The 23,685-nt window shown below is 40.6% G+C and overlaps 1 protein-coding gene across 8 annotated transcripts in view; it reads right to left on the minus strand.

Annotated features, from left to right (window-relative positions):
* RBMS1 (RNA binding motif single stranded interacting protein 1) overlaps window positions 1-23,685 on the minus strand; it is a 212,207-nt gene that overhangs the window by 40,483 nt on the left and 148,039 nt on the right. For all 8 annotated transcript variants that reach the window (XM_057550796.1, XM_057550800.1, XM_057550795.1 and 5 more), the window contains exon 3: window positions 1,821-1,879. In XM_057550796.1, coding sequence (XP_057406779.1) covers window positions 1,821-1,879 — 59 coding nt within the window. The remainder of the gene's footprint in view (window positions 1-1,820; window positions 1,880-23,685) is intronic.

The raw sequence follows: 23,685 nt of genomic DNA on the forward strand, positions 1-23,685 counted from the left end.
AGTCTCTCCTGAGATTCAATTTAGGAGAACGTCTCCAGGAGACATATATCGAAAACCAGTGCTGAATTATTCTTATCCTTATTTAGAAGCCCCAGAAATCTCTCCACTTATCTTTGGACCCTTCCCAAATATCATGGGTTTGTATTATGATGTTAGGTTTAGCTTTAGTATTTTTTTACTTGTACCTTTTCCAGATCATGCTAAGCATTTTGTGGAGTTTTGGTTTCTAGGCAATAGGGTCTTGCTGGAAAAGAGTGTGTAACAGTAGCGTGTCCAGTGTGGAGGTGTGGCAGAGAATTCACCCAGGGAGGCCTCTGGGTCCTCTCCCTCACTTAACTAGGGCAGCTGTGCTTTTTGACACACTGATCTGCTGCGAAGACTTCTTTTTGGGGGGTAAGGGGGTTGGGGAGGTGAGGAGGAAGAAAGGTAGGGTAAGGTTATAAAATGACTTGTCTACTGTGATTTCTCTCTTGGTTTGAAACAAATGCTGAGATCAGCTTCCTGTTTTATACCTGCAAGAGTCTGGGGTTTTTTTGTTATAAAACCGAAAGGTTTTTTTCTGTGTCCCTGCTCACCCAAATCATTTTAAAATATGGTAAACAAGGCTAATCTGGTAACTGGGTAGACATTTCAGTCTACAATTTGACTCTCTCCAGTTTAATTCACTTAAAATATTAATTGAGTACCACTCTACGTAAAGCATTGCTCTATTCACCGTCCTAAGGCAAAACTGCCTGAATGTACCATGTTGACTAAACATGGGCTTAGATATTTGCCACAATAGCTCCTTTAAATTCAGGAGCTTTGAAGAAGAGACAGAAATACAATGAATTACTTCAAGTCTAGATTAAAGGAAACGGCTGGCTTCTATGGTGAGGCCCTACCATACCATCCAGAGGCTTCATTTATGTTCTCTGCCTTTTTCAGATTGTGCTAAGCCACAGCCGTCACCACTACTTGAAAAACTGGGGTCTAATTAATGAGGAGATTTGCCTTCTCTGCCTATTCCTGTCAACCTTATTTCAATTCACAGGGTCAGTCGTTAGACTCAAAGTCAGCTGACTCCATTCTTCCCCTTTCCTAGAAATCACATGCCTATTGTTAAGATGCTGGATCATTAAAAGTCAGAACCACAGAGCATCAGTGCTGCCTACTCTAGACGCCTCCTCTTCCAGCTCATGGAGCCGGATGAGCTCATCCTAATTACACGGAAAACTGAAGGTCAGTGCATCAAATTAATGCAGCAGCATATTTCAAAGGGGCGTATGACCTCCCCTCCCTATTACAATTCGGTCAGTGAAAATGGTTCTCTCCTCCCCGCTGCCAATATTGTCAACAGGCATTCAGCAGAGAACAATCGGGAGTATTGAAACATGTAATTAAGTACTGCTTAAAACTACTCTATTCTAATTAATAGAGCCAATTTGCACAATATGTAATCTTTTCAGTTCTTTAGTGCAGTCCAATGGTCTTCAGTAAGCAGCTCTAATCTCCTCAGGCTCAGGAAAGAAAAGCTATTTTCTAACTCTACTCCCCTTTTAAGAGCAGGGGATAAATGCCAGCCGGTATTTTGCATGTTAACTCTACTGGCGTCAAATCTGGGATTCTGGCAAAGGGCTAGCTGCTGTTGGGTTTCCAGCCAAAACTCAACCAGGGACAAACGCAAGCAATATGCTGACATTGTGCAAGACAGAAACTGGGTGACATGTAAGATTTGGATTTTAATAAACGGAGGTAGTTTTGAAACCAAAGATCAAGTCTAAAATTCCATTATTTTTCTAAAGCTCTGATTTAGCAAATCATCAGCCAAGGAAACATACCTTTGCATTTGTTCGTTGTCTTATCCAAAATTGCCTTCGTAGAAACAATTTTCCCGTATCTAAGGAAAAAAAAGAGAAAAAAAGAAGTTATAACTGAGGAACCTTTATTAATGTCTAAGTCCAGAGAACACACACACTTATCAAACATCTGCAAACTTTCAAGTACAAAATGTTCTTTACTAGGGGACAGGAAATGAGAATTCTAAACACAAACTAAACTAAAAAGGGGGAACAGCTAGGCCTCTCATTTGAATCTTTGGATTACAGTTTGATGTTTAGCTTTGAGGAATCAGGTACTTACCTGATGATCTTGGGACCAAAAAAATGGAATGTGAGCTCTATAAAAATAGTTTCGCCTAGTAACACCATGTCTGTGGTCAAATACAAACCCAAAGGCAAGGCTACAGAAGTGTTAATGGAAAGTACTAAGATCAACATAGCCTTTATGAACTAATCACGGTGGGAAAGCTGCCTGGATCATATCTATTCATTTCGCTTTTGCAGGCAGCTCTGCATGGCTCTAGATCACCACAGAAGGGTGCGTATGTGTATATATCTCTAACACACTTGATGTGTTATTTAAATATTTTAAATGTGATATTTAAAACAGGTCTTTTTTACCTAAGATTTTGCCAACTGTTTATAAATACATTTATTAAGACCTCTTTTAATGCTGTAATAATAGTTATACGGTGTACTCACTAATGTGTATGCAGGCACGTGTGTGCAAGAAATAGGCAATACAAAAATATAAAACAATGAATCAGGAATTAAGCATTACTTTTATGAGGGTTTGTATGAAAAATGTGTTCAAACTCCTTAATGTACAACAGAAGTTGGGAGAAGAAGGAAAAAAATTCAGATTATTAAAATTGAGGGCACTGCTATCAGAAACAAAGGCGCAGCAGAGTTTAAGTATATGTACTACCTACATCCTTTCACAGTGACCAGACCACAATGCAAAGCACCGCTATCTATGTTTGTCTTCTAAAAACGGAGAAGAAAAACCTTTTAAAACATAACTCTTAAAAATTACTAGGTCTTTGGGGAATGCACATAACATACTTGAGGTATCTGAGACATTTCCCCATTTATATGTGGCAAATTCCAAAATTTTACTTTCCTATGTATTTACTTTAAAAATTTCACATTTTCTCTAATACTACTTTCTTGTGATTTCTGCTGAGGACTAAAAAGGCTCTTAAAAGTTTTAGAAAACGGAAGTATCTGTGCGGCACTTTAAAATATTTTAAATGTTGCAAGTTTCTATTTTATGTATTGAACAAGCTGAAAGATACTTATCTAGAAGAAACAAATGGCTTGGGCCACCTCTCTCCCTCAGTTAATCTTCACTCTGTGTAATCATGTAATCAAATGATTACTAACTGGGCACATGAAAGTAAAGATAATTTAAGGTTCAAATGACAATTACATCCAAGAGGCATAAGGCTACACAAACACCTTCAATTCCCTGTAGAGATTCTGAGTACTTATAACAACCTTAACACAAGTCACTAAGCTTACAAAAAAAAATTTTTTTTAAACTCTGCAAAACAGAAACAATAAGTGATTTAAAGACCACCTTTTAGCAACCATTTGTCTACCTAGGTTATTGACAGCTTGATATTTACCAGCGCTCTCTCCTTTGCACAAGTTTTAGCTGAAAACGCTTTTAGACTGCATCCCTATCACAGCCTTTCCAAAAGTAGGGAAGAAAACTGGTTATGACTCCAATGTAGGATAAGGGGATTGGGAGTCACAGAGATTAAGAGACTTTGCTTGCGGTCACAGAGTTCAGGGTCTTTTGTAAACCAAACAGAAGAAAGCAAATTTAGAGAAGGTCAGGGGCTGGCCTCCTACCCTTCTGGTTCTGCTCTCCACATTAATAATGGGGAAGAAGACATGGAGAGAGGAAGATGTGGGCAGCAGGAAAAGTGAAGAGGCTCCTGAGAGCACTAGACTCAATCCATGCCACACTCTACTCCGGTTTGGGTTCTCTTTGATCTTTGCTACACGTGACACTTCTCCTCATTTCCACACCTATGCTTCTAGGACCCTCACTCTCAGGACCTCATCCTACCTTTCTGGGCACTCTTTCAGTGTTTTGTTTTGTTTTGTTTTTTTTGACCCATTCAGCTTCCTCCTCTCTCTCCTTAACCAAGTATTTTCATCACATTTGATAATCAGTCCTTAACCCTTTCTTTTCCTAGGAAATATATCCAGTGCCACAGATTTAATTAATACATCTCCTTTGATGAAGCCCATTTCTCCTTCCTGTTTTTTTTCTTTAATCTAATCAAAGCTTTAGTTTTTGTCTTCTTCTTTTTACTTAACTATCTTAATATCTTACTAAGATACTTAAATATCTAGTTAAATGTTACCTCATGTCCATTATTTTCTAAATCCCACCCCCAAAGAACCTCAAACACATTTTCCTTGTCTCCTCTTCATATCTCGTTTCATTCAATAGCATCATCACATTCCCAATCTTCCACCAAGCTGGTGGTCCTTGAGACATCTTCAACTCAGCCATTCCTGAATCCAGCCAGTCAATCACTCTTCTGAGTTTTGCCTCTGACATGTGTGTAATATTCACTCCTTCCCTTCACTGTGCCTACACCTATACAAAAGGCATATCGTAGTTCTTGCCTCTAGCCTCTCTCTGGTCCTTCCAACCCAGTCTGCTGCATTACTCTGCCTTAAACACCACTTTGAACATGGTTCTCTTATCTCTCCATTGCCCCCTTCTATCCATGCTTGAACTTAAAGAACCTGTTGTAACACTAACTTTTCCACGAAACTATCCCTAATCTCCTCAACCATTTAGTGGGCGATTTTATAAGAAACCAGAAAGAGTTTTTACTCAGTTCCTAAAGTTCTAGGCACTTTGTATGTATGATCTTATTTAACTTCACAACAATCTTATGAGGTAGCTGTTACTATTCCCATTTTTGCTAATGGGAAAACAAAAGCTCATAGAAATTTTCAGACTAAGATCTTGCCTAAAACCTCAAAGCTCAAAAACAGTTAAAGTTTTCAGTGCAATTTATCTACAACATAATTTTGAGAAACAATGTTTCCTTTACATACTCAGAGTATGAAAGGTGAGGAAAAAAATGGAAGATCTCTTCTATTAAGGGATTGGAATAGATGTATTTTTCAAACCGAAGCAAGTTTTTTGTGTGTTTGTTTTAGACACAAGAAATAAATATGTGGTTCATGATTGAAGGAGGGATGGGGGGGGTGTGTGTAGGAGAAGAAATACGTCTGAATTTTATCGGTTTTACTTTCTATTGTGGTTTTCATCAGGATTTGTGGGTTAACACTGAAAGCCCATGACTTCCCAGAAAGTCAAAACAGTTTTCACTCTGTGGTACTACTGCATACCAGCCTGCATGCAGTCAGAGGCTCAGTAAGACGCTCCTCTGGAGTTACCTGGGGTGGTGGTGGGGCGGGGTTTTGAAGGGTTTTCCTCTCCTACAAAATCTTTTTCTGTGAGCTGTTCACTCAGTTAGCTTCTCAGGGGCTGATGCAGTCACCGTGTTGTGGGAATGGAGTACAGAACAAGTTCTTCTGATGACATGAGAAAGGATCTACAATGTGGGGAAGAGTCGTCTGGCAAATGACACCTCAAGGAACGGGAAAAGGGGGCAGCAGGGTTCAGAGCGGTCCCGATTCCTCTCTGCTAGTCTTATCTGCAGTAAGATTTAATAATGTGAGGCAAGGGATGGGATGGTGGTGGGGGGAGAAGTCATTACAGATGATTAACATTTAGTCTAATTCTATTGTTGATCAGCAGTGCCTGCAAGAGTAACAGATATCTGGGTAGACATTCATAAAGCAACCAGATTTTCACCTCCCCTTGTTCCTATCTGCAACTTAATTTGTAAAAAAAAAAAAAAAAAAAAAAAGTCAAGTAACAGGGACATAGGATTTATTAGGAGAAAACAGGCCTCCTGACTGGCAGAATTCACACTCCAAGGACACCAAGGAGATGCATGCCCAAGAAAGCAAGCTGCAGAATTTAATGGGGAAAATGTGAATATGAAGATTCTTTGGGTTTTACCCAGCTTCAAAGTAACAAGGCTCAGACGCACAGTCCTGGCTACCCAGAATATAATATTCTTTGCTGAGAGTAGATTAATCCACTCCAGAGGAAGCTCTGACAGTAAAAGGATAAAGAGTAATTAAGAGACATGACTACAGGATAATGAGAATTTCAAAGGGAGAGGATAGGATAACAAGTAAAAACTCACATTTAAACCTATTGGCTAATAAAACCTTTTGCTTAGAATCTACCCAAGTTTCTTTTGTTTGTACCACAGCTTTTATCATTTCTCCATTTCCATTTCTTCTTTCATCTGCTATAATATAAAATCTAAGCATATTTTAGTTTGCACTTACTAAAATAAAGCTTCATTTTCTCCTCTGCCCCCCATCACTTAGTCCTTCATTAATTCTCTTTTTGATAATTTACCATAATTACAAAAGAAATGCGTATTTGTTGTTATTAGAAGACACAGAAAAAGTAGACTGAAATATCAGAATCACCTGAAGTCCTGAATACGAATGTTAAATGGATTGATGCGTATCCTTATAGATTTTGTCCAGTGTGCACGTACAAGTGTGTGCACATGGCACTCAGGCGCGGACACATACTCTCCTCTCTCTCATCTACTAGGGAACTTGGAGCTTTTGAACATGGCCAGTTACAAGCCAAGGCTCTGGAGAATAGAGTCCATTCCACCCACCACCAACAGATGGCAGTAAGGGTTGACGAGTTATTTTAATATTGGTCATCCCAGTTGGAAACTCATTTAAGGCACCATAGGGTCATTGGCAAGGTTTATGTTAGTTTATTTTACAAACGTTATTAACCTGAAAAAAGCAATGGGTGTGTGGGAAAAAACAGTAAGAAAAAGTGTACACCTATAATGTAAACAAAAACTGATTGTGAAAAAGGGCGGGATATTGCTCATGCGTATAGGATGATTGCTTTTGTTTGTTTTAATAGCTGAACTGCCTTTGAAGGACAAAGAAACTTACCACCGTGAGAGAGGCTGTGCCCATGCAAATGACCATAATTAGCAAGAAGGAGGGAGAGGGGATTGAAATGAGAAAAAAACAAAACCTCTATGGGCTATCAAATCAGCGTCCACAATGGAAAGCCTATGACCTAGTGAGTTAACTCAGGGGAGTAACAGAAGTAACAGCTTACATTTACACAGCTTTTATGTTATGTCAGGCACTGTTTTATGTGATTTAGGTCAATTATTTTAATCTTCACAGCGACCTTTTGAGTAGGTGAAGTTTTATTCCCACTGTGCAGCTGCGAAACGAAGGAGCGGAGTGAGTAAGGGACCCACTAAAGGTTACACAGCAGCAAAGAAGGGAGACAGAAGTTTGCTTGGCCAATCACGGTGACGAGTGCGGAAACTTCGGTCACCAGCCACAGACCGTTCCAGAGGTTCAAAGCTGCTCCCACTGTGCATCTGCACAGCTCCAAACAAGTGGCATGAGGATGAGGGCAGACCCTGGAACTGCTAAAGCCTCTAACACAGACGCTGATAACATTCAGAAAGTTGTTCCCTGACTTTCTGGGTAGACAACATTGTTCTATTTGGAATAAGAGACCCAAGAGAACAAACGTGTCAGTGAAGAGGAGGTATGGCTGGCTTTAAAGCTTAGAAGGAGTAATGCAGGTATCTATTTGGTGGGAATAGATTTGGGAACGAGGAGCCCTTTGTTATTCTGGACTTGTGGGGGAAAAGGGAAAATAATTCACAGACATACACCCACACCCGGATGATACGGTACAGGCAGTTTTCTAACTTGCTTTTTTTTTGCTGCTTTACCTTTCCAATGGCCTCCCAGGATAAGGGGATTTCCTACAATTTGCTTTAGGTCTTCTAACAGTGGTTGAATAGCGGAAGGAAAAGAAAGTACAAATTACATTCATTTTGCTAATAGCAAAGTTTGCTGGACAATGAGGCCTAAAAGAGTTCTCTAGTTCTGCTTTCTAGCAGAAGGAGTCATTTATCCATGTTATCCTGAATCCTCAGTACCTTGAATAATTCAGCTCATTCTATTTTCTTTATCTACTTGGTATAGGAAGTGGTAAGCCTTTGAGGATGAGGTATTATGTATGTGAAATTTTAAAATTAGGCAATCAATATCAGACAGATTTCCTAAGACTTCACCTTTTTGGCCCTGAAGAGTTTCACTGTTTCTATAAGACTTCTAAGATATACAAAAATTAAAGGTAAGGAAAGATATTCCATTTTTAATTCCAGTCGTTTTGGCTTAACTCTTAATATTCGTTAACTGCCCCTTCCACTTGTGCGGTATGTCTGGATGTGCTTTGTGCATACAGGATTCCTGGAATATGGAACAGAACAGGAAGCTGCACCTGATGCAGCTGGAATGGAAACCAGGGTGTGAAGAAGGAAAATGCTTGGCAGGAAAAGCTGCTACAGCCCTAAAGGTCAAAACCAAACCTGGTGCTGAAGGTGAATGGAATGCAGGAAAGACAACTACAGTCAAGAAGGAGGCCAGACCAAGAAATCAAATCAAGCCTCACATATTTACAGCACGTCTCCAGCATGCCCTTCACCATCCAAGGCCTATGAAATGTATGTAAGATGCCATTCCTGCCATCGAGGGGGATAATTTGGCGGGGGCGGGGGAGAGGAATGTAAGAAATTTTTAATATTAAAAAATAATTAAGAATATTGAGATCCTGTATGATGAATGCTAAATAAAAGGAGCATAAACGTAGGATGAAGGTCAAGTTCAGCAAGAAAGACTTTGGGGAAAACAGAAATTCAGGTAGGCCACGGAAGACAATAAACAGAAGAATCTGTCTAATGCGAGCTGCGTGGGGAGGATCGGAAACCAAGTCTGAAAAGGTCCTAGAGGGCCTTGGGTTCTAGGAAAAGGAGTCAGGGAACAGAGTGTGGCTGGAGGTTTTGCAACTGCGGAATGATATGATGAAAGCAGGATTTTAGTAAGATTAATGAAAATCTTGTGGCTAGAATTAGCAAAGAGAGATGTCACATTTTTGGTTTATTATTACTATTATTTTTTTGGCTCTCCGTACTCAAGCAATAACACTCAAGTTCAAGAAGTTACCGTGGAGGGCTGAGGAGAGCTAGGAGAAGAATGGAAAGGTTCTAAAAGACAGGAAAGTTTTTAAGACAGAGGACTTCTTCTAACTAGCCTTAAATGCTTTTACTTAACATCTGAGAAAAATAACCTATGGTATCTGTGTCATAGAAAGCTAGTGGCTTGCCTCTGTGAAGGCAGAGGAGATGGAGGAAAGGAATCATCATGGTTCACTTTTCTGAACTATCCTGGAAAGGACAGTGAATTTCAGCCCCAGTCCCAGACCTCGAGCCTGCAGATTAATTTAGCAGAAGTGCACACCATCCTCAGGTGGTCCAGCCCTCAGCCAGACAGGCTGCTTTATGACACGTGAGCTGCTGGAGAATAAACTACAGAAGCTTCGGGACAAAGTATCATGTTTTTCAAGAGAAACATATACATCTACGTATCTAGTTTTTCATAACACTGAAATTTTAAGATAAACACATTCTTTCAGAACACAAATAAAATTGGTAATTTACACCCAGATTTGGGATGAATATAGCCTCTTCTGACTAAATTCAGAACCACTCCTGCTACCCTGCCTTTTCAACATTCCTGCTGGCACAGCTAATCTATTATAAATGCTATACAAAAGTAACAATTGATGCTGTGTACTGCATGTATGGCTTGAACTAAATAATTCATATAGAATGAATATTAAAACTACCTCATTAGAAATGGCTAAGATGCACTTTTTGCCATATTCTATGAAAAACTTGTACCTCTCTTCTAAACGAAAAGAACACTATAAAGCATTTGATTTATTATATAGATTTGCTATTATAGCTTAGTATCCAGTCTATTATGGTCTGCAATCAAGGTAAAGTAGCTTTACACTATTTTCTGGTTTTTTTAAGAGCACACAGCACACAAAGGGTCACTGACACTATCTTCTGACAGTATTTTTGTCACAAGTCACCGTACTGCAGCACTTACAGATGCAGTCACAGATGGTCAGGACCAAATTAGTGCTCCCAAGTACTAATATGTCAGAGGAAAATAATACTTGCTGAAAATGGAACCCAGAATTTTGCAAGTAAAATGTAGATTATCTAACATAAAAATGAGTCCTGAAAAGTCTCAAAACACTGATAAATGTCTAACTTTTCAAACAAAGGCAATTTAACTATATAAAGTGGTCTTTTATTTCTGAGTTGAATTTATGAACTGACAATGATAGAGCATTTAAAAAATTTTCTTCCTCTCCCAACAAAACCTGTAATGTATTTTCTTTGCTTTAACAATCTCACCTTCAGGATGATCTAGTACTTTACGAGAAGGAAGACTATTATATTGGGAAGCCGATGGAGTTGCCGAGAGAGAGACCTCTTTTCAAGGGCTCATTCGGCCAGTAACCAGCTCTGTGCTTCTGGTGTGGGTGTCTGGCCTCAGTGTCTCCATCTGTACCTACCTATCACCTAGGGCGTGATAACATCTAACTCACGGCACTGTTATTAGGGGGCCAGCACAGTGCTGGCACATAACAGATGTTTGGTAACAGATAAATGTTAACCTTTTCTCCCCATGCCCCCCTGACCCTGGCCCCGGAATTCTTTGGAATAACAGCACTTCCAATTCTAACCACTGGAGAGCACTAGACTACTCTCCTCACCTTCATAATGACATGGTCCTAAGCCACAAAATGTTGAGAAACTGTAGACCTACCATCTTTATGGTTACTTTTCAGTACAGATCTTTGCATAATGAAACCCCTCAATATATATTGGTTCAGTGAATGAAACATAAACATGGAGTACACATTTTTTCCCCTTAAAGTGTTTGGTGTGGGGAATTCAGGGAGGTTGGCAGTTGCAGGGAGCAGGGAAATACTACATTTTGCCTTGGAAAATGAACATGGATGGCCTTGTATTTTATCCCAATTTAGCTTATAAAAACAAATGAGGGAAGCAAGGTAATTTAGGTGTTTAACAGGGAATTAAAAATTGCTACCGAAAAGGAAACTGTAAAAGGTTGCTGGGGGAAAAAAACCCCAAAACACCGAGAAGAGTTTTGGTTCCTAGACCTGTTGCAACTATCTCTAAATTTCTGCTTTTTAAAAGAAATCAAAACTAGAAAGCTTTTACACACACACACACAGAGTACCAGAGAACTGTTTCAGAATCTGTAGAAACTGAATGCACTAAACTTCAGCACCGAAAACCATAAATGACTGCTTCATTCAAAACAAGAACAGCATGACAGAGAGTAAAAGTAAACATGCTCTCCGAAGCAAAACAGAGTTATCTGAAACTATTAAAACAGAGTGTGCAAATTACCTAGAACTTTCTCTTGATTCTGACACAAGCTAAAAAAGGACAGAGTCAAATTGGACATTTCCTAGACTGAACACTAATGTTGGCTTTGATCCAGGACACAGCACCAGCATATCAATTTCCAAATGCTGTCAGGCCATCCTTTTTTTAAGTAATAAATCCTGACTGCCCCATGACCTTGAAAAGCCCGCCTGAAGAACAGAATGAAAAGGAAAATGATATCTATTTTACTCACTTCAGCTCTTAAGAAATCTGGGGATATAATATAAATGTATCATTAGTAAAAAAAAAAAATACACTTGAGCTGATAGGCAAGGGAATGTTAATGTAGCCTGCCAGCACAGTTGATGTTTCTAAACTTAGATATTTCGTTCAAGGGTCACTTGTGACAGTGGTCACGTCTCTGAAGAGCGGATCGGATGGAAAAGGATAAATAGGGCTCCCACACTGGCTTCCTACTGGTTTGCTTCTGAATAAGATCGTCCTTAGACGCTGCAGATAAACAATCATTCCAAAGACAAGAGTAGTAGGGCTCTAAAAATTTACAATCTTAAAACTTAAGAAAATCAGAGAGGAATTACCTTTATGAGAAAGAAGGGAACCAAAGAGAGTCACATGCTGTAAGTTACTTTAGTATCAGTTTTACAATATTACCGTATTTCAAATGAAGGTAATATGCCTCACTCTCAAGATAGCTTGAATTTACTGCATTCTCCAGAAGATGCAAGTAAGGGGGCTGTGAATGAAGATTGAGGCTAAAAGTGCTTCTTATTTACATGACCTAATCAGTAACGATTTTCCAATCTTGGTTGTTTTGAGAAAACCTGCATAATAGGAGAGGTGCTAATGGAAAGGAAAAATACCATTCTGATTCTTTAAAAGATCAGAAAACTAGATTCTAGAAATGAAAGGCAGGTAAGGCTAATGCTGATCTGAAGTGAAATTTCCAGAATGGATTGGTGAAATAGAAGGTTAGCAAGACTGGTGAAAAGAACAGGCACCAGTGAAGTCCTTCAGAGCAAGTCATGCACATTAACGTTTGCTCTTTTTCCTTTGGGGGTTGGTGAGGAAGTCAGGGTTGCTCGGAAATGCTACGTAGTATATTTTGATTTGAGCTAAATAAAAATCATTATTTGCTCACGGATTAGACGAGGATATCTGGGAAGAGGAAATGTGGTTTGGATGAGTGGGTAACTAGCTAAACAAGTGACTGAGTTAGTCAGATGGTCAGGGTCACAGTCAGCACGGAGGAAGCACCTAGTGACGTGCCACGGGGCTCTGTTCTTGGCCAGCCTTTTTCAACATTTAAAAATGCCATAGGGCTTCCCTGGTGGCGCAGTGGTTAGGAATCCGCCTGCCAATGCAGGGGACACGGGTTCGAGCCCTGGTCTGGGAGGATCCCACATGCCGCGGAGCAACTGGGCCCGTGAGCCACAACTACTGAGCCTGCGCGTCTGGAGCCTGTGCTCCGCAACAAGAGAGGCCGCGATGGTGAGAGGCCCGCGCACCGCGATGAAGCGTGGCCCCCGCTCGCCGCAACTAGAGAAAGCCCTCGCGCAGAAACGAAGACCCAACACAGCCAAGAATAAATAAATAAATAAATTTAAAAATGCCATAAATCAGGTCACTGATAGCTCACTTACTAAATATATAAATGTCTCAAGGCTAGGGGGGATGGTGAATGTAAGATTCAGAATTAATACCTGAAATTATTTCAATAGGCCAGCATGAATTCTTGGCCAAAGCCAGCACCATAATATTTAATACGGAGAAGTCTTACATATAAGTTACAAGGGCAGAAAAATCGACCATATAAATTTAGGGAAAGCCTTGGCTTATTCACATGAAAATACATGGATTTTTTGATTAGGAACAAATTCAAGTTCTCTGAATGATTTAGGTTTGTACTGAGGAAAATATATGATCCTGACTATAGAAAGAAATTATGCTTTTGGGCCCCTTGGCTCACCATTCCCTGATACCCACCGCTATGGGTTGAACTGTGTTCCCCTGCCACAGCAAAGACATGTCCAAGTCCTAAGCTCCAGTACCTGTGCATGTGATCTGATTTGGAAATAGGGTCTTTGCAGCTATAATCAAATTAAGATAAGGTCATTAGGATAGGCCTGCATCCAATGTGACAGTTATCCTTATAAGAGGAAAATCTGGACACAGATAGAGACACAGGGCAAACGCCATGTGAACACTGAGACAGAGCCTGGGGGGTGGGAGAGATGCAGCTGTAAGTCAGAACACTCAGGATGGCTGGCAAACCGCCACAAGCTGGAAGAGGTTGGGAAGGATCCTCCGTACAACTTTCACAGGGAACATGGCTGTGTTGACACCTTAATTTGGATTTCTAGCCCTGAGAACTGTGAAATTTTGTCATCTTAAGCTACCCAGTTTGTGGTACTCTGTAACAGCAGCCCTAGGCGACTCATAGGGCTCCAGCTTGCCTGTAGATCCTATATAAGTCCCTGCACCTGACCTGATCCATCTTAATTTTCTGACCTTTAAGATGTTACTTCACCTGGGAAACTCAGTGTCATTCTGCAAGCCTCAGTTTAATGCTTCTCTCCAGCAGGAGCAAGCCTTCTCTGACCTTCCCTGACCAAGCTAAGGGCTGCCTCTGCACTTGGCCATGGCAGTGTGTCCACACCGCCTCTCTGTGCAGCCCTCAGTGTGCTGCTGCATCACCTCCATGTCTGCGGCCCCATTAGAGACGCGTCCTTGGACTGCTTCCTCTTTGTCAGGCCCCAGCATAGTGCCTGACAAATGATAAACAGTCAAAATTCAGGAGAAAGGAGTGGAGGAATAGATGAATAACAACAGCCTGCTTTCATTGAATGCTTTCTACATAAAACACATTTGTTCTAAACACCTCCTTTTACCTAGTCTGAGCTCTTTGGAAGAAGAGTGAGAATGGTAGACAAAGGTCTAGAAATCATGTGCTCCAAGGAAGGAATGGCTGACAGCCTCGCAGATGCTCACCTGGAAGAGAAAAAACTATAAAGAAATCCTGTCTAAAAACTATCGTAGAGAGCTTGCCACCACTACAGTGTTCAAGCACGGCTGGGAGGCGACCTGGGTCAGGGACACGGCTGCATAGGAGGTGTTCACCAAAACCAACTCAGGACGAGATGATCGCCAAGCGGTAAACAGAAAAACAAGTGCAGTGAATTTTTCAAAGAGTTAACTTTAATCTAAAATTATGTACTTCTCACACTTTTGGTATTAAATAAGTAGTGGTATTAGATAAATACTGGTATTAAAATAAATAAATAAAACACTTTGGGTATTTTTTAAAAATTAATTAATTTATTTTTGGCTGCGTTGGGTCTTCGTTGCTGCCCACGGACTTCCTCTAGTTGCTGCGAGCGGGGGTTACTCTTCGTTGCGGTGCGCAGGCTTCTCATTGTGGTGGCTTCTCTTGTTGTGGAGCATGGACTCTAGGCGTGCGGGCTTCAGTAGTTGTGGCTTGCGGGCTCAGCAGTTGTGGCTCACGGGCTCTAGAGTGCAGGCTCAGTAGTTGTGGCGCGCGGGCTTAGTTGCTCTAAGCGGCATGTGGGATCTTCCCGGACCAGGGCTCGAACCTGTGTCCCCTGCACTGGCAGGCGGATTCCCAACCACTGCGCCACCAGGGAAGCCCCTGGGTATTTTTATGAAATAGTGATGAAAGATGGTCGTTGTTTTAGCTTGTGTCCTTTCTGACAAAATAAAAATTTAAGTCGATACTAGATCCCTAACCCTAATTATTTTCGTTTAGTATTGGTCCTTAAAATCCAAAAATCTGGGGAAGCACTAAAATATGGTGGGTTGGTGAGTGGGAGGTTGGTATCCCTGCTTTGAAAAGAAGACTGGCCTGGGTGATCAATCAGATTAATGTCAATAAGGATAATGGTTACATGCACAGAATCTTTAGCGAAAATAATAAAGGCAAAGACATCTCTCAAAAAACAATACCAGGGCTTCCCTGGTGGCACAGTGGTTGGGGGTCTGCCTGCCGATGCAGGGGACACGGGTTCGAGCCCTGGTCTGGGAAGATCCCACATGCCGCGGAGCAGCTAAGCCCGTGAGCCACAACTACTGAGCCTGCGCGTCTGGAGCCTGTGCTCCGCAACAAGAGAGGCCGCGATAGTGAGAGGCCCGCGCACCGCGATGAAGCGTGGCCCCCGCTCACCGCAACTGGAGAAAGCCCTCGCACAGCAACGAAGACCCAACACAGCCAAAAATAAATAAATAAATAAATAAAATTAAAAAAAAAAAACAACAACAAAACAATACCACAGAGCATTCCATTTATTTTAATGTCAAGTTATAGACTGGGTCAAAAACAGCCCAATAAAATTCTATAAAACTGTGTATGAATTGACCATGCCCCCAATAAAAATACACATAAGAAAAAAGTGAGGACAGGGAGAAGGCTTCTGATTAGCTTACCTCCCTCTAGTTCTCTCTAGGATGCGGCTGACATGGGCGCCGTCACCAGCGTGGTGCCTCTTTACACTTCTGCTAATTCTCCTGCTGAATGAGCCCTCAGCTCCCCTGACTTCCTGCTTCATTCAGGGCTAAATTAAACTTGTATGCTTAAACAGTCAAGATAAAAATGGGTCCTGAACACAAACGCAGCACTTTATAGATCCTTAGAAAGGCCTCATACAATCTGCAAGGGATCCTCAAAAGTGGACTTCTCACACTTTTGGTATTAAATAGGTAGTGGTATTAAATAAATAGTGGTATTAAAACAAATCGCGGTACTAGCCGAGATCCTAGTTGATACTAGAGAATCATTGAAGACATGGTGTTAAAGAAAGCAACTGGAAAGTTTATCACATAACACAGTTTTACATATATAAACACATACATTATGTGTGCGTGTGCGCACGCGTGCACACACACACCCCACACAGAGTTCTTTCTAGGTAAGTGTAAAGCGCTTTATATGTTAAAGTGCAACATCTCTGGCATTAACACATGAGATGCAAATAAAAGGCAACCAGATGGAGATGAAATCCCTCCTCCCAGACCCCATCCCAGGCACCGCTGGGTGTGGGTGGGATGGCAAGGACAGGTGGGCTTTTTCTGAGCTGAGAGTGAAAATAGGGAATACGAGAGAACACGGGAGAAGTGAGGGATATGACATGATTATCTCTCCTGTGCTTATTTGCCAAATACATATTACATATAATCTATACTATGATCCTAATGATCCACACTCCCACTCTCTTGTAAGGAACATGGTATCTCTTTTAGCACATAGGTAAAATAAAGACAAAGTCCTAAGTAAATATTAAGTACCCTTTCCCACTACTTAACTGTTCAAAGCTCAGCTTATCAAAATATTTGTTCTTCTTTTACCTGGGTGGCCCCCACCAGGCCAGCGCCAGTTCCAAACTGTATCCAGAGGAAGGTGATAATTGCCCCCTTGACACCCAGGCCTACATTGGGCTCACTCTTTGCTCCAAGCCCCTGTTTGTTTCCTCTTACAAACACCCGAACTCAGAAAGAAGCAGGGAATGGCTTGAAGCTGCAGCTCACTTTCTAGAACTGACTCCAGACCCCTTCCCAAGCCATGCACCTCATTTACAAAGGCAATGGGGACGGAAGGCAGGGCAGGTGAAGCAGGGGATGACTGGAGGACAGGAATAAGCAATTTTAGGTCCAGTAAATGAAAAATTAAATTTCCTTCTAGTGCCTGGACGTAAAACACAAGAAATAATCAGAAGAATTAGAAGCTGCAATGGAAATTCAGGAGACAGGAACAAACCAGCATCTTTAAAACTGACAACGAAGCCATGCAACTCGAGCATGAACCCTGAATGGTGAACCTTAAAGAAAACAGAGATAGAAAGTGCATTCATTTTAAACAGATGAAAACTTGAGGGGTACAGCACCTATTCCAGTACCATGTGTGATGAGATGCCCACATTTGTAAATCCATTTTGGCAATGATGATTACTGTGTGAGCTCACTTCTAAAAATATTTTCATCCTGTTCAATGAGGAATCCTCCATTACTACTCACAGAGCACTTATCTACAGTACCTAAAGATTTCCATTTCTCTGACACAACATTACACAAGGAGATTCTGTAGAAAAGGAGAAGAAGATGTAGTAATGTACTTCACGTCCGCAACAAAATATTTCTGGGTAAACAGTGAGCTAATGAATGGAGAATTTGTATTTCTAACGAGTGTACAATGAACATGTAGACAGTTAAGATAAGAACCAGGAGAGAAGCTATGACAAGTGCTTGATTTCCAGGATAAACATTTAAAGAATTGTCACCTTTGACATTTTCTAAGGGCTTTCATACATATATCTCATCCAAGCCTCATGACAACCCAGCAAAGGAGACCAGTCTTGTACTACAGAGGTAGGAAACTGAGACTGAGGGGGAAAGTGACTCTTCTTTCCAGGACAAGCCAGTACAAAGGAATCAGAAAAGGAAACCAGGCTCTTTGGTAGATGCTTAGTTAAAATGAATCTGAGTCAGGCTCCTCCTGCAGCTCACTAAGTAGCCCCTTCAGTGAAAATGTGTGTTAAGGAAATTTGTTGGCTAAAGCAAGAAAACGTCATTACTAAAGAAAGCCAAGACTGGACCTGAGCCATGAAGAGTGTATTGGGCCAAGGAAATAATGCAGCACAATCTTCTTTTAGGGAAATGAAACACAAACATTTAAATCCAAAATTCATCTTTTTAGTCACCCTTTCAGGCTAAGTTTAAATCCAAAATTCATCTTTTTAGTCACCTTTCCAGGCTAAGTTTAAATCCAAAATTCATCTTTTTAGTCACCCTTCCAGGCTAAGTTTAAAGCACAAGTTAAAAATTTATACTAATAGGGCTTCCCTGGTGGCGCAGTGGTTGAGAATCTGCCTGCCAATGCAGGAGATACGGGTTCGAGGCCTGGTCTGGGAGGATCCCACGTGCCGCGGAGCGGCTGGGCCCGTGAGCCACAATTGCTGGGCCTGCGCGTCTGGAGCCTGTGCTCCGCAGCAGGAGAGGCCGCGATGGTGAGAGGCCCGCGCACCGCGGTGAAGAGTGGCCCCCGCTTGCCACAACTGGAGAGAGCCCTCGCACAGAAACGAAGACCCAACACAGCCATAAATAAATAAATAAATAAATAAATAAAAATTAAAAAAAAAAATTTATACTAATAAAAGTAGAGATTTGAGACGATTGGGGAGTGGGGTGGGAAACAACCCCAAATTATAGTCTTTCAGCCAAATGAAAAAGCTATAATATATTATCGAAGACTTTATCCTGAAATGGGGAAAACAAAAAGATATTTATCTCAGATAGAAAGGGCCAAATCCCTTCAGCTAATCAGATAACAAAAAGCAAAGTAATGAGGACTAAATTCTATCCCAATCCCCTGTGCAGAAGAAAGAGGAAGAAATGTCTAGAACGTAAAGCATATGATTTACACACATAAGCTCAGCAAATGGCATGTGACCTATCCATCACCTGCAAAGGGGATAAGAGAATGTGTGGGATGTTTTTTGGGGGGGAAATATTTTTTAACGTAGGTATTTTATTATCAAACTAATGAACCAAGTGAAAAAAACAAAGGCATATAAGGATTTGCAGTACTGTCAAGCTTTTCTCAGAATATAAAGTAGCAGGGAGAAAGAAGGCAGCACAAATGTCTAGGAGCATCCCATTCATCAAGTGGCTGAGCCTCCCTTATTGTTACAACCACGTCGCAAACCTGAGACATGACAATTACAGGACAGCAGCCTCCTAGGGAACTGTTCCACTTGTTGTGTGTGAAAAATGGTAATGTGCCAGAGACAACAGTGACGATCAATTTCTTGACATAAACCAGTGCTACGCTTAGCAAATGAAAAGAAGGAAAGCCAAAGAGTGTGTGTGTTCAGGGCTCTTTTTCATTTGTTCTCCTCAAGTGCAGAAGGCACAGGATGGATTTTTGAAAACCCTTGGCTAATTGGACTTGCAGTCCTGATGTAACTATATCCCAGGTAGCCAGGCCAATTAAAAACTTCCCAGTCTAGAAGGATGCTTTCCCCCAGGATCTTCATTATGCGCTCGGACAACTACGTGTGACGTTAACTGCTCTTGGTGTTCTTTCATTTCGAGGGCACATGTATGGGCTGACTCATCCTGCCAGGTATTCCATGCCAGGTTAAATTATTTATTTCTTAAGGTCTTCATGCTGGCAAAGAGGACCGGAGAGTCATGAAAAATATAATTTGGAATGGTCACCCAGTCTGACACACTTCTGCAGAGACGACAAATTAACTCAAACCTCTATCTAAAGCAGGTAAGGATACACTGTCCTTTCTCGTTCTCTCCTGTTACTTTACACTGAGCAGCTCATGTCAGAGTGTAAAATTTAGTTGTTTTCCCTTTTCTAATAGAGATAACACACACTCTCTGTCACATTGGCAAAGATAACAACAACAAAAAAGAAAATCCCCAGGTTGGAGAGAAAAATGGCAAAAGAGGCATGCACCTCTGCTAAGAGCAAACTGGTCATATTGGGTTGGCCAAAAGTTCGTTCGGGTTTTCCTGTAGGATGTTACGGAAAAACCCAAATGAACCTTTTGGCCAAACCCAATACTTGGAGGGTAATGTGGAGCAAAAGCTGAAAACCATTTCTCCTAAGGAAACTATTAAGATTGTGCACAAAGATTCTGCGGCAGAGATTATACAGAACGATTGTAAATAATCTACATACTAAGTAAACTGCAGAACAGCCATGGGATGAAAAAAACATGTAACCAATGATACTGTATGTCCTTGTTACAGAGACAGCCCATGCCTGTGGGACAGAGCAAACAAGAGATCCAGTATTTTGTGAGATACAGACTATGAAGAAATCATAGACACATCCCCTCATCTTTTCTCTTGAAATACCTAGACCAGCACTGTCCAATAGAGATATGTGGAATGCAAACCACAAATGTGACCCATATATGTAACTTTAAATTTGTAGTAACCACATTAAAAAGTAAAAAGAAACAGGAAATTAATTTTAATATTTTCTTTAACCCTGCATATCCAAAATATCATCAATTCAGCATATAATCAATATAAAAATGGTGAGATGTTTAATATTTTTTTCTCCTGAGTATCCGAAATCCCATGTGTATATTACACTCCAGCCATCTCAATTTGGACTAGGCATGTTTCAAGCACTCAAGAGCCACGTGTCGCTGCTGGTCTTCGTGCTGTTTGTGCAGACCTAGATGTTCATGAGCTGCTGTGTCTTCTTCTGCAGTTTAAGATTTCCCTTGCCATGGGAAATGGTAGCCTGGCACCATTTAAATCACGGCTACAGCAGTTGGCAACTACTATTTTAGATTGCCTATGGTAGTTGCTTTATTCATTAATTAATTTTTTTAAAAGTATTGAACTTGTTACAATATTGCTTCTGTTTTATGTTTTGTTTTTTCTGGCCGTGAGGCATGGGGGATTTTAGCTCCCCTACCAGGGATTGAACCCACACCCCCTGCATTGGAAGGCAAAGGCTTAACCACTGGACCGCCAGGGAAGTCCCGGTAGTTGCTTTAGAGTGTGCACAAATTAGGGCAATCATACAACTTTTGCACTTCTAACGTTATTTTTCTAACCTTGGCTGTAAGGGAGATAATAATCATTCACCTTTTGGGGCTAATCTTTGAGAATATATGAACAGCAAGGTATACTTGAAAAGTCCTGACAGCACTGTCTTTTTGACTTACTTGGTAAGATTTTATAGTTACTCTCACCGTATAAATTAAGTCCTGTGGCACATACGCAACACAACATTCTACAATTCTTCCCTCATCATGCCCAACTCCTGGGGCTCTGAATGAGCTCTAGTCATGTCCTTTGGGTGAAATGAATAACATACGACAGGATCGCATGTCAGAATGGTACATTTGTTTGATGAGCCTCATTTTAAGAAAAAAATGTGGGGGGTAACCACATATTTACTCACAGTCTAGAAACAAGGAACTGACTAAATCTGACATCAGTCGGTCTTACTTATCTCAGGTATCACATTTTAACCATCTACTACCACGAGGTTAGGGGAGCAACAAGGGCAACCGCCAACCTTGAAGACACCTTTCTCACAAATTGAAAAAAGGTACCCTCTGTGGGAGGAGGAAATCCCTCAGGTACAGAACTTGGTGACTGACTTTGAGATGGATTTCAGTCCCATACCCACGCTAACCAGGCATTTCTTATGCAGATGACAATATCCCCAATTGTATGGGAGCCCTGGGAACAATTTCCCAGCTGGCACACGATAGCAGACATGAATAGCAAGCTCTGGAGAGAGCAATGAGTTCAATGTGTAGGTTATATATTTCCTTCAGGAGCATCAGTACCCAAAACTCCATCCTTTTTAAATACTGCAAAATGGTGACAGCCCTCCTTACAGACAGGTGAAGCAGAAAATATGGAGAAATCCAAATTTTCAAAAACTGAAATTGTTATTATATATATAACTTGGAAATTAAAGTTTCCAAGGTTAAGGCAGTTCTTAATTTGAAGAAATACATGGTAAATTTAATAAAATGTTTTCTATAAATCTTTATAAGGTACATAATAAATAATGCTGAGAGAATCCACCTAATGATATAACTGGAACTTATTAATCACACACTTTTTCCTTTCTCCTTTGCTACAATAACATGACTGTAACAATATAGAATACTCAATTTAATTTTATAAATGTGCTACAAAAAAACATTACAGTACATTCTATTTTCCATCTAAATAGGATCTAAATGAAAATGTGTAATAACTTCAAACTAAACTCATTCATTGCCCCAACCAAACCTGATATTCCTTCTACTTTGGGAAAGCAGTTAACACATCTTATATATCCATCCATCCATCCACCTACCTATTCATCCATCCACCCATCCATCTTTCTTCTCTCATATATATTATAATCTTGCTTAGGATAGGAACCATGCCTTAATTTTTTTTTTTTAGAACCATGCCTTACTCATTCATATGTCCTATACTATCTACTCCGAGTGCCTTTCATATAGTAGGTGCTCAATAAGCAGCACTTGAACTAATTTAAAATGAATTAACTGTGAAAAGAAAAGAAAAAAGAGAAGAAGAGGTAGTGGCCATAAGGCACAGACAACAGGGCGAGCACAAAAGAATATCCAATAACCACTCCATACTTAGAAAAGGGAAGGCAAGGGAAAGAACCAAAGAAACCATATTTGTTCCACACCCTATCTGTGCCAAGCCCTGGGGGAGGAACTTTCGTATGTTATCTCACTTAATTCCCTGACTTTATGACTGAGAACACTGAGGCCAGAAAGGAGAGTAACTTGCCCAGGATCACCCAGCTATAACATAGGAAGCCAGGAGCGAACTAGGCCTGCCTGTGCCCTCAGCGCAAGGGGAGGACCTGTTAAAGAAAAGGCGAAGATGCCAGCTGTGCAGACTCTGGAGGAAAATTCTGTGCTACGTTATCCAAGTGGGTAGTTATCTTTCTCCTTTTTCCTCTACTGATTACACATCTCACTGTAGCCTACTGAAATAAGTTTACTTTCGTTATGAATAACATTACAATCTGAGCATAAATTCTAAATTGATGACCAAGTTACTTTAATCATATTCAACATAAAATTCCAGGAAAACAAATTATTTTAAGCCTTTGAAGTTTATGGTAACAATGATTTTGTTACCCATTGTTTTTCCTGCGTTTCTGGTGTAGTTGGAAACAAACACATGTCAAAGCTATGTTGATGCTCTAAAATTATTTGTGGTGATTTAGAAGTTCTGGGAACAGTATCTGTAAATTAATTTTCCCCACAGTGCCCGGAACTGAAACACAAGGGTGTTTTATTACATACCGTGGACTGTCCTAAAATAAGGTTCTTAGTAAAGTGCCCAAAACAGCAAAATGAATATATATAATGCCCAGTGTATGCACACATCATTTTTTTTTAACATCTTTATTGGAGTATAATTGCTTTAAAATGTACTGTTAGTTTCTGCTGTATAACAAAGTGAATCAGCTATATGTATACATATATCCCCATATTCCCTCCCTCTTGCGTCTCCCTCCCACCTTCCCTATCCTACCCCTCTAGGTGGTCACAAATATGCACATGTCTTTATACATATGTGTGTGTCTGTGTGTGATGCAATTTACAAAATGTGTGTGTGTGTGTGTGTGTGTGTGTGTGTGAGAAATAGCCTTTGTAACTAAAGTAAACTGTAATAAGGTATAGTTTGTAAATGTTAGATTAGTTCTTAGTTTGTAGGTATTTTCTTATGACACATGAATATATTTTAAGGTATTTATCTTATCCTTGGATTGGTGATGTTTGGACCATCATTAGTGCACATCTAATGTTCACAACACTATTCAGGGTGCCCCATAACCCCACATCCCCTCCTTCAGAAGAGTCATGTTTCAATCAATCATTCTCTCCCTCGTTCTCTTGCCCACGTAAATTTGG

Source organism: Balaenoptera acutorostrata, chromosome 8 (assembly GCF_949987535.1).
Source record: "Balaenoptera acutorostrata chromosome 8, mBalAcu1.1, whole genome shotgun sequence".
Lineage (NCBI taxonomy): Eukaryota > Metazoa > Chordata > Mammalia > Artiodactyla > Balaenopteridae > Balaenoptera > Balaenoptera acutorostrata.